Here is a 10787-nt window from a genome sequence, read left to right as displayed (position 1 = left end):
ACCTCCAGAATTGCGCACGGACAGTCTGGAGGAGAGGTTGATGTTTGTAAAATCGGGATGAAAGCAGCCCACACCCGCTCCCAGCTTCTTGCTTCCATCCTAAGAGGGAACGCGCACGCGAACCGCAGTCTGCAGCGCGGTTTAATGAGGAAGATTCGAACTTAATCAGGGACGTTGAGCTCCAAGCTCTCTTTCCCATGGGGGCTGGTCGGCCTAATCGGGCGGGCTGCCGATATAGTTAGATGAGTGGGCATACGCTATTCTCAGAAGCCGCTCGAGCTCAGCTGGCTTCGTCCAATTTCGAGGTAGCAAGGTTGCGACGATAAGGCTCGGAGGCTTTGAAGAGGCTACAGCCCACAGCTGAATTATAGTTGCGCTGCAACCCGATGAAACTCTCTCGCTCCACGCTCCCGATACGATGGCGCATATTTCTCATGCGGTGACTAGGTTAACTCGTGTGAGCACTCTAACCTTGATTGATGAAGGGAGAAGAAATAGACCGACTGATTCTAAGGCATGCTCGCAACAGGAGGCATATTCACCGTTGAAGGCAACATCATTGTATGCTAGGCAGCAGAGGCGACCGACGTCAGCTAGACGGGATAAAATACGATGTGGATGAAGGGAGAGAGAGAGAAGCCGGCCGCCTGGGATAGGAAGCTGGACTTTAGAGCCTTGAAAGGCTCCTTAGCAGCGGCTCGATGTTGGATTTTGCAAACAGCAGGCCGAATAGGCGTGCGGTCAGGCTCTCCTTGACCTTGCGCTCTATGGCAGTGGTGCAGCCTCTGCACGCTACTAGTCAAAGGCAGGCTGTTCATAGCCGAAGTCAAACCCAAGGAGGGGGCTCGGGATATGCGCTAGAAGAGCAGTGGGTTTGAGTATGGACATAAGGAAAGGCCACTTGAGGGCGCTCTCCTCGGAAAACCTAGGATCCGCTGCGGTAGGCTCCCGCCCACAGCACTGAGCCAAGTGGATTCTGGCCAGAGTCACACTGGGCAAGGTCGCTTGCCAATCATTTTCCTGCAAAATGAGTGGATCGTTTGAAGTTTTGAGAGATTTGTAATTTCTTGTTAAAGCGGGGTTGTAAAGTCGACTGGACGTGTTTGTATGCTCTTTTTCTCCCAAGAAGCATTGGCACTTTTCTCCTTTTGCATACCGGCGGCTGATCCAAACTATGGCCCATCATGCACGGCTAACACCGGCCGAAGAAGAGCTTGTATCCGGATCATTTTCTAGAAAGCGCAGTTTTCCTTCCGATGAAGATGCCTATGATCAGGCTGAGGAGAAGAGAAGAAAACAAAGCGGGTGGGCCACAAGGTAATGGATCATAGTGTAGATACAAGTTTAGGGGGGTTGATTAATCATTCATGCTTTCTGTGGAAAGAACATCGCCCACTCCCTCCATCCCAACGCCTTTACACACCCCGCCTCATTCTCTGCATTCCTTTCGCATCACAACACATTCAGCGTCATCCATCCCCTCACCCATCAACGAACCGCAGCCCGCGACCCACCAGTACGAGGGCATCAATCGTTTGCTCTGCAGCGCACATTTAGATCGTCGGCGGAAGCATGATGATCTAGTGAGCAATCCATCGCAGGGGACGTCAGATGTGGTGGAGTACTGGAAAATCAATGCCACCATTCGGACTGCATTTTTGGCAAGACATGAGGCTTGAGGGGTGCGAGCTTGAGGCCATCCAACCCGAAGATAAGGATGACGGGCGGGAGCCCGTCGTGTCTCTTTGTTTTTTAATATTATTTTTCTGTAAATTGTTTGGCTTTCGTTTTCGGTATACCTCTTTCTCGTTATTTCATGTACAATAATGTTTCTCTGCTCTATTTTCCTCCCATACCCGATTCACTTCACTTTAGAGGCATAATGGACCAAACCTTCCCCCCATAAACCCAACACCCCCATCCCAGAAGAACCACGGGGGTAGCCAGCTGAGTCCAGTGCCCTTCAACGTTTTCCGTTGAATCTCTTGGCCCTGGCCTTCGTGAAAAATATCCAATGGATGGGCCGGTACGGTGGGCTAACCCTATTTCGTGGTTTGCATTTTGAAGCGCGCGTTCTGCAGCTCTTGCAGAAAGAAAAACAAAACCATACCGTACCGATCTATGAGATGCACACAATCGATACAGAATGTTAACCCGCTGGAGTAAAGCCCCCTTCTCTTTTCCACCTCTCTACAAAGGGGAAAGTGGGCCCCTCTGGCCGGAAAACATTTTATGAAATGAGAATACGCAAGCCACAAAGATCCCCTTTATCGCACATTGGATGTTTTGCGTCGATGGGAAAAGTTGGTAGGAGCAGAGGGGGGAGGGAAGAGGAGCGGGAGGGATGGGCTCGTGTAGGAGACGCGATAATGCGCGAGATAGTATCCATCGTCGCCTTGCATTGGGAAGTGCGCCGTCAGGACGGTAGTGTCGAAAAACGGTTTGTGAATTTGCGAAAATAAAAGTTGAGTATAGAGTTCACGAGGTGCCCTAGCAGCCACCCCCATGCGAGAATTTTATTTCTGCGTGCAGTGCAACCGATGGATTTGGATAGATGGCATGCGCAAGATGATTAGAAATCCTTCTCTTTAACCCTTAAACCCGCTGTGCTAAGACCTTCCTGAGCTGTATGCTTATGCCTTTGCTCATGCTTTTAACTCTCGTGTTTCGAGTTCCACTTTTTAAAGAACACGGCATGGGCCAGAATGCCGCTCCGCCACCCCTCGCCAGACGGTGACCAGGATCGAGGCCCACCAAGAGATGGCTGGAGGGGTACGGTGGAGCTCGGATGCACACGTGCAGAGCAGGGCCCATCCTCTAAAACACGATGAAAATAGCAACGTTTGGCACGAACAGATTTTCAATCTAAAATTACACTTCGAAAGTTTATCCGTGGTTGCAGCGGTTAGGGCAAGGAGGGTCGCCTCATTCTTGCTTCATGACCAAAGGGAGTCTCCCCCGAGAACTTGGACGACGTGATATGAGCAAGGAGTGGGGATGAAACTGAAGAGCTTAGATGCAATTTCTTTATCATAGAGTGCAATGCAAAGGGAGAGTTTCAATCGACATGTCAACGCATTCGTCGTGGATTGAATTGTGATTCGCTTATTCTGAACTTTACCCAGTGCAAGGAGAGGAAAAAAAAGCAATTATACTATTTCATTGTTATGCCAGCGCTTATAAAAGCTACCTCCTAATTCAGTTCGTCTTCCCCCCTCCTTCTCTTTTTTTTTCCCTCTCTCTAGCCTCGCTTTTCTTGGCTCTCTTCATCCTTCGCATTATTTGGTTATCCACCCCATCTTTATCTTCATTGCAAAATACATTATCTATTTGGCATTCATTTTATTTCACTTCAGACAAATACTAAATGGTTGGTTTACTCTCCAAAAATGTAAGGGAAGAAGTGAAATGTCCCGACCTCGTCCGAAATATCAAGGGTAGGTGCACTCTGTTGCTTGTTAGAAGAGGGCGGGGGGCGGGCGTGTTTTCTAGTCGCCCTCTACTTCGATCATTCCACGGGTTGCTTCTCGTAACGCTGTATCTTGTTATGTTGTTAGTAAAATCACAATATGTAGGCGGTAAACGCCCGGTGGACGAGAGTGAGAGCTCCCTCCTTCAGGACCGCCCTTCGGAACCCTTTGACTCAACGCCTTCCCAAGATGCAGCACAGCACCCCGCCTGCGCTACCAAGATAGCGTATCATCCGGAAACAGATCAAACAGAATACCCGCTCCTTAACCCAACCAAGAAGGCTAAGGAGAAAGAGAAAGGCGACCCCGAAGCCTGCTTATACATTGGAAAGTATGATCAGTATTGGTGTTGCGCGTTAGGCTATGAAACCACTGAAAGTGCGCTTTATATAATTAGCCTTGCCACCAACTTTAAGGACGAGGCTCTCGCGTACGGAGTGCATAAGGCTTTCGAAGGCTTCGGCCCATTTCTGACCCCCGTGAAGATCACCCGAGACAAACGCAATCTCGCCACCGCCTTTATTCAGTTTGAAGTAGTAGAGACAAAGTACCTCTACAGGTGTTAGTTGTATTCACTCTCTTTTCCCCCCTTCCTCTTCTTCTTCCTCTTTGAATAGAGAGTCGAGGATTCGAAGCGAGCCCAGGCAGAAGGGATAGGTATAACGGTATTCGGTCGCCCGGTGCGGATCAATGTTGCACACTGCGTGCGTGATATATTGATAGCCGGGTTGTCGGTGGGCACCGACGAGAAGGTGGAATATCCTCCTTCTTTCCCCCTCTTCCTCTACCCTTTTGCCCTACCCAATTTTGACCTTTTCTATGTAGACCTTGGAGGATAGGCTGAAGGGGTTCGACACCGTAGAAAAGGTTCACGTGTACCGAAATTCCAACACAGGCAGGAGCAAGAAATGCGCAAGGATCACGTTTAAGCATCATGATGATGTGAAGAACAATCTGCCGGTACATTGAACAACTTCAATGGGATTTGAGTGCTATCTCACTGACATCTGCTTTTTTTTCTATGTGGTGCTTAGTTTCTTCGTAAAGAGTTTCCTTTGTGGCAAATCGAGAAACAGCCGATTGACTTCACCGAGAGCGACTTGGAGCCGATCTTGGACCCCTACTCTGTCCATGTGCCCGTTCAGCGGGACCATCGGGGAGAAGCACACTCCCGCTCCACACTCATGAAATGGTTCGCCCGTTTCGGGATGATCACCAGAGTCGAGCTAGCTTGGAGCGGTAAGTCAGTGGTTGCTTTTACAAACGCTATTGGATGGCGAGAGAGAGCAGGGCTAGGATGCTAGATTGATACCTATGCTATATTTAGAGGGGCCGAACGGCCACGCGTACATATGGTTTGAAGACGAGGCTTCGGCTCAGGCGGCTATTCAAGAGGATGTCCAGGACAGCGAGCTTTTCCCCCCCGGAGCCAAGGTTCAGCCTCGAGAGCTCGATATTTCCCCGTTCCATATCCACTCGAGTTGGCGACTAGTATGTCGCACGAATCGCTGCCGCCTTGAACAGCAGCATACATTTAAGCAACGTGCTCACTCGGAAGGACCGCTGCACAAGACCAAAACTTACCTGCCCGCTCAAAAACAAATTCGCACTTCTCCTCAAACAAGACCCGGTGTGCAATCGGTGCCGACCTTTTCTAACCCCCTCACCCCCATCCACGCGCCTCCGACCCCCCCTTTCCAACCCCAGGTCCAATGGATCCAGCCTCTTCCCCAGGCCCCCCTCTTTCCCCAACAATACTTCCCCTCCTTCCCCTACTCCTCCGGAAAAGAGTTTGATACTCACCCTCTCCCCACCTCTCCCCCCAGCCCGCCCTCCCAATATCCGCCCCACATGATATACCGCATGGATGCCTACTCCCCTCAGTCCACCTATCCCCGCACCGTTGTCCCTGTGCGTTGTTACGGCTCCTATCCTCAGCATCAGATTGCCGCAACTCCCGTCACCGATCCTCTGATGATAGAAATGTTTGTACCAGTGATGCCAGGGTATCCACAGGCAAATCCTCCTATTTCGCATATGATCTCGCCTTACACCCTTCAACTGCAGCAGGCTCTTTCCTCCTCGATGGACGGGTGTTTGCCAGTTGGCTCGAGCCATCATTCCGCTCCCTTGTCCCATTCCGTAAGATCCAATGGCCAGAAAAAGTCTGGTTTAGATAGGATTCAAGTTGATGTTCTTGTGGGTTTGAGCCAGAGAGAAAAGGCTTGAAGGGACAGATAGAAACATAAAGAAGAGTGCGAAGAGAGATACAGCTAGAGCCTCAAGTAGAGGGGTAGATCCAATGTCTGACCCGAAACCCCCTCATGTATTTTCCTACATCTCTTGTTATTAAGCATTTTCCCACACTCCCCCCCTATCATTTGGAGAGATTGCCGATGTTGTAATCATTATAATTAATGTTGCCACGGTGGCCTTAACAAGTACCAACCGCTCTATTTCCATAGCGTCCCCTTATTTTCAGCCATTAACATTTCCATTTTTGTGCTTATTTACATACTCGCGTGGAGCTTCAATAAACATTTCCGATTCTACAAAAAGTGAAAGGGAGCCCAAATTGAGAATGCTCCAAACTTCCGTCGGGGGTCATAATTGAATATGCATATAACTAGGCTGTGTTTCTCTTTAGATGATGGACTCGAAACCCCCATTGAATAATCCGGTGCATTTAGCTTGCCTTGGGTGAATGATAGATGAGTTACGTGATACCTGAACTGAGGCCGATTATGGGCGTAACACTTGGGGGGATTGCTCTCAGATTACTGTGGTTAGGTTTGTACACATTGCAGTCATTCGGTACATCATATCGTTTAGAAATCTATCCCGTGCTTTTATGAATCAGCCAAAACTCAATAAATATTTTGCTACATGGCTCCTCTAGAGCACTGAGTTAAGAGCCCTGATTACACCCGTAATTGCTTTTAATAGGCGTAGAAGCATTATCACGCACAGTGTGTTAGGTGTAGGAGTAGCTTTAATTCCTGTGGGACACGAAAATCAGGATAGCGCTCAGGTTTGTCTTGACAAAGAAAAGACACGTTGCTATCGCCTCTCTCATCAAGCAATCACTCGTTGCTCGAGATTTTCAAATCCATTTTGATCATTGGTCAATTCTAATGAGCCGATTTTCGATTGAAAGTTAGTCAAAGCTTTGTATAAAAAGCAATAGTCTCGCTTCCTATCCTCTGCACCATACACAACACCATACTCATGTCGACCCCGCGCGAAGTTTATATTGCTGCCGCCCTTCGTACCCCCATCGGCGGGTTCAACGGCTCCCTTGCCTCGCTCCCCGCTACCAAGCTTGGATCTCTCGCCATCGAAGGTACATCTGCGGCAATCTGTGGATCGACCACTCCTGATTATCTCTATTGACACGTCTTTTCTCTTCCCCTTGTTTTTAGCTGCACTGAAAAAGGCTAACATCAAACCCGAATTGGTTGAAGAGGTCATCTTCGGCAATGTTCTCTCGGCCAATCTTGGTAATTAAAATTGAAATCCTCAATGCCCCGCCACTTATTATACACTGTCGCTAATCCCATTGGTATAGGGCAAAATCCCGCCCGCCAGGCTGCAATCGGCGCTGGTCTGTCCACCTCAACCGTGTGCACTACTGTAAATAAAGTGTGTGCTTCGGGCATGAAGGGTGAGTGCCAGGAATTTTCATTTATACTTTAATAATAGTTATCCGTTATTTAATGGTGTGATTTTTGGTCTCAGCTATTCAACTTGCTGCCCAGACTATTCTGCTTGGCAATGCGGATGTTGTGGTTGCCGGTGGAATGGAATCCATGACCAACACTCCTTACTACATGCCAAGCGCACGTTTCGGTTCCAAATATGGCCATCAGGAGATGGTGGATGGCATTGTTAAGGACGGTCTTACCGACGTTTACAACAACTGCCTCATGGGCATTGCGGCAGAGAAATGCGCCGCCGATCATCAGATCACCCGTGTACAACAAGACGATTTTGCGGTGGAGAGCTACCGTCGCGCCCAGGCCGCAACCGAGAACGGCTATTTCGAGGAGATTATTCCGGTCACCGTGTCTGGCGGCCGTGGCAAGCCAGACAAAACCGTGACAAGTGACGACGAGGTCTCGAACCTGAACGAGCTCAAACTGAGGGCTATGCGCCCCGCTTTCCAGCCTAATGGCGGCACCGTTACCGCACCTAACTCCTCGCCGCTGTCCGATGGAGCTGCCGCCGTGGTGCTGGTGTCCGGCGAAAAGGCAAAGGAGCTTGGCCTCCAGGTCGTAGCCAGAATCCGCGGATGGGGCGACGCTGCCCAGGATCCCATCAACTTCACCACCTCGCCCGCGCTCGCCATCCCCAAGGCAATGAAGCACGCCGGGATCACGGCTGATCAGGTCGATGCCTACGAGATCAACGAGGCCTTCTCGGTTGTAGCTGTGGCCAACATGAAACTGCTGGGACTGAGCGCAGAGAAGGTGAATCTATTTGGTGGTGCTGTGGCAATGGGCCATCCGCTTGGTTGTTCGGGGGCACGAATTGTGAGCACGCTCTTGTCTGTGCTACGTCGTAAGGAAGGGAAGATTGGTGTTGCGGGCGTGTGCAATGGTGGTGGCGGCGCGAGTGCGATGGTGGTTGAATTGCTTTAGAAAAAAAAAACTTACTTGTTTGTCATTGGATCCGTATATATCTATATCACTTGTCTAAATAATATTAAATTCTTCATACCTACCTGCCGGTGCTTATAACCTTGGAGCATGATGTCAAATGAATGGGTACCTTGTGACTTCCTATATGTATGACGTCATCGATTTTCCTTGGACACGATTTCTAAAAGGAATAAAAAACAAAGTAAACCTGAGGATATATTGAAGCGAGAAATGGTCATCTTGATTTTTGGATAAAAAATTAAAGGGGGCCATTGTTGACTATAGATCGTCTATTTTTTTTTCCCTTTCCGTATTTATTTATATCTTTGGTTTATACACTGTTGTTCTTGTAGGTTGTCAATTTTCCATTTTTATCATTCCTACAATGATTGAAAACTCAACTAACTGAAATTTCAACTTTTCATTCCCTAAATCCATATATTTTATTTTTGCACTCGACCAAGATAGATATTCTGAGGTGTATTTTTTTTAAAATTTTAGCTCATTTTACAAGATTTTGAATTTGTTCTCCATTATTGCGCCCCCATTAGCACGTAAGCCCAGGAAAAATTCGTCAAGCTGGATATCGGAACTGGCTCCATCTATTCCTCCATCTTGGAGGCGAAAGTTGTGATTCTTGGGAGCCAAGGTAGGTAGAGCTTGTTTTTCCCTCTTGTTCTAGCTTGCGTGCGATCTTCCATTAACCGTTATTTTAATGTGCATCGATAGGGGTGGGCAAGACGTCATTGGCAGTACGTTATGTGCAAAAAACCTTCTCTCCAAATTGTTCTTCGACAATCGGAGCATCTTTCATGACGAAAAAATTGTAAGCTCTCCCCTTATTGTGGCGCTCACTTCTCGATCTCTGACCTTTTATTTTTCATCAAAATAGAGTGGTAGATAATTGCCGCGTTCGATTACAGATATGGGACACAGCAGGTCAAGAGCGCTTTCGTTCCATGGCCCCTATGTACTATCGCGGAGCTCATGCAGCGATTCTTGTGTACGACATTACTTCTGAGGAGAGCTTCGTAGACATGAGCGGCTGGACTGAAGGTAAATATTATAATGCTGTATCGGTATGTTCCGACGAAAACTGATCCTCTGTGTATCCGCTGTTAAGAGCTGAGGAAAAACATGGCGGATGATTTGATTATTCACGTGGTCGGCAACAAACTTGATCTAGCAACCTCTCGACGTGCGGTCTCATTAACGCAAGCGCAGGATTACGTGTCACGAGTGCTAGGGACAGAGTGTTCGATTCATGAGGTCTCTGCAAAGGATGACGAAGGTAAGTCTCCCCCTCAAATGGGCCTGCTATACCACTGCGCTGACTGATGCGCCGTTCTGATTAGGGGTGGAAGAAGTTTTCCTCGAAATAACGCGTGAACTGGTGCAAAGGAAGAACGATATGGAGCGCGCCAGGTATTACAATCAGCAAAACTCCATCACATTTGATGAGGAACCTCAAATTAAGAACAATCAATGTTGCACATGAATGTTTATTTTATCCCTCCATTTCTCTGGTATATCTTTATTCCCTTTAACTGTGTAATACCCGCTCCATTTCTATGTTTATCTTTTTTTTTCTTTTCGCCCTTTTCCTCTTTTATATTATGGTGTTTTCTCTTCCCTTTTATTTCAACACATCCACGTAACCACGGCCATCTTTTTTTTTTCCTACTTTTATTTTTTAAATCACAAACTTTTTTTTTTGTTGATTTCTTATCTGATTCCTCCCCTTCCCCCATTCACTTTCCCTTTTTGCACTGAGTATATCACGGTGGTAATGCTTTTTTTTTTCCTTCTTAGACCTCTTCTTATTTTTATATTTTTATTATTTGGTTTTTTTAAGGAAAAACAATCTTAATATTACTTCCACGTAGATGCTCGTTTTTTTTTTCTATTTTTCTGAAATCGCATTTCTTGCTCCTCACCCACATTCAAAGCAAATGCTTTTATCCATCGGATAAGATAACGGGCCTTCGTGAATGATTCGTCAAAAAATGGGTATTTGTCCAAGCGCCAGCATCCGGCACTAAGCATAGTCCGGGAACAGTTTCTTGACCCCTTGTTACTCTAGTGCACAAGTTACGCAACAAAGGGAAATAAGTTGGGGTAGCCTGTTCGTAGCAACGTTCAGTCTTCGTCAAAGCGCATTTTACCAGTCTAGCTAGATGTCTGTATTCATTGGGAATTTCGTTGCTTGAGAACGTCTCTAACCAAAAAGACATTTGCAGTCCACGACGCTCACAGTCACTTAAAACATGCCATATCTCTTTAGTTGTACTTGTTTTCCCCTTCATCCTCATGGGACCATCCAACTTTTTGATTGTTTTCATATTGTTAAGTACTGCCATTCCATAGCAATACGGCTAAATAAACAACCCTAGTCAAAAAGCGGCTCAAAGTGCTCCAGTTTTTACCCGTTTGACCACAAACTCCAAGGTCATATTACAAAGACAGTTATGATCTAGGTGAAATAAAAGAAAAATGAATAGATATGCTAACCTTAATGTAGTATTAGGATGAGTGTCTAGCAAAATAATGGAGAAAATAAAAAATGGAGAACCCGGGTATCGATCCCGGTGCCTCTCGCATGCTAAGCGAGCGCTCTACCATTTGAGCTAGTCCCCCAATCACGATTGTGTTACGAGGATATTGGCTTTTGGTACAG

At 47.3% G+C, this 10787-nt stretch overlaps 6 protein-coding genes and 1 non-coding gene across 7 annotated transcripts; 5 read left to right on the top strand and 2 right to left on the bottom strand.

The window, feature by feature from the left end:
• Positions 1 to 213: 213 nt before the first annotated feature.
• VTP21DRAFT_5664 (uncharacterized protein) lies at positions 214 to 818 on the bottom strand (the record flags this gene model as incomplete). The annotated part of the gene is made up of 3 exons (XM_069396210.1): positions 214 to 360; positions 472 to 593; positions 662 to 818. The coding sequence occupies 3 exons, from the start codon at positions 816 to 818 to the stop codon at positions 214 to 216; spliced, it is 426 nt and encodes a 141-aa protein (XP_069247745.1).
• Positions 819 to 1174: 356 nt separating this feature from the next.
• VTP21DRAFT_5663 (uncharacterized protein) lies at positions 1175 to 1679 on the top strand (the record flags this gene model as incomplete). The annotated part of the gene is made up of 2 exons (XM_069396209.1): positions 1175 to 1317; positions 1385 to 1679. The coding sequence occupies 2 exons, from the start codon at positions 1175 to 1177 to the stop codon at positions 1677 to 1679; spliced, it is 438 nt and encodes a 145-aa protein (XP_069247744.1).
• Positions 1680 to 2369: 690 nt separating this feature from the next.
• VTP21DRAFT_5662 (uncharacterized protein) lies at positions 2370 to 2979 on the top strand (the record flags this gene model as incomplete). The annotated part of the gene is made up of 2 exons (XM_069396208.1): positions 2370 to 2440; positions 2688 to 2979. The coding sequence occupies 2 exons, from the start codon at positions 2370 to 2372 to the stop codon at positions 2977 to 2979; spliced, it is 363 nt and encodes a 120-aa protein (XP_069247743.1).
• A 388-nt stretch (positions 2980 to 3367) lies between these two features.
• Positions 3368 to 5699, top strand: VTP21DRAFT_5661 (uncharacterized protein; the record flags this gene model as incomplete). Its single annotated transcript, XM_069396207.1, has 6 exons — positions 3368 to 3437; positions 3558 to 4029; positions 4090 to 4222; positions 4296 to 4430; positions 4505 to 4709; positions 4798 to 5699. 6 exons carry the CDS (start codon positions 3368 to 3370, stop codon positions 5697 to 5699), a joined length of 1917 nt encoding a protein of 638 aa, XP_069247742.1.
• Positions 5700 to 6698: 999 nt separating this feature from the next.
• Positions 6699 to 8110, top strand: VTP21DRAFT_5660 (uncharacterized protein; the record flags this gene model as incomplete). Its single annotated transcript, XM_069396206.1, has 4 exons — positions 6699 to 6813; positions 6893 to 6970; positions 7039 to 7134; positions 7209 to 8110. 4 exons carry the CDS (start codon positions 6699 to 6701, stop codon positions 8108 to 8110), a joined length of 1191 nt encoding a protein of 396 aa, XP_069247741.1.
• An 812-nt stretch (positions 8111 to 8922) lies between these two features.
• Positions 8923 to 9608, top strand: VTP21DRAFT_5659 (uncharacterized protein; the record flags this gene model as incomplete). Its single annotated transcript, XM_069396204.1, has 4 exons — positions 8923 to 8936; positions 9003 to 9166; positions 9234 to 9401; positions 9466 to 9608. 4 exons carry the CDS (start codon positions 8923 to 8925, stop codon positions 9606 to 9608), a joined length of 489 nt encoding a protein of 162 aa, XP_069247740.1.
• Positions 9609 to 10674: 1066 nt separating this feature from the next.
• VTP21DRAFT_t234 lies at positions 10675 to 10747 on the bottom strand. The gene has a single exon. It is a non-coding gene; the product is annotated as a tRNA-Ala (tRNA).
• Positions 10748 to 10787: the final 40 nt, after the last annotated feature.

This window comes from Calcarisporiella thermophila (assembly GCF_041956535.1).
Source record: "Calcarisporiella thermophila strain CBS 279.70 unplaced genomic scaffold VTP21scaffold_23, whole genome shotgun sequence".
Taxonomy (NCBI): Eukaryota; Fungi; Calcarisporiellomycota; class Calcarisporiellomycetes; order Calcarisporiellales; family Calcarisporiellaceae; genus Calcarisporiella; species Calcarisporiella thermophila.
Note: the sequence above shows the minus strand (reverse complement) of the source record. Positions and strands in the feature narration are given on the sequence as shown.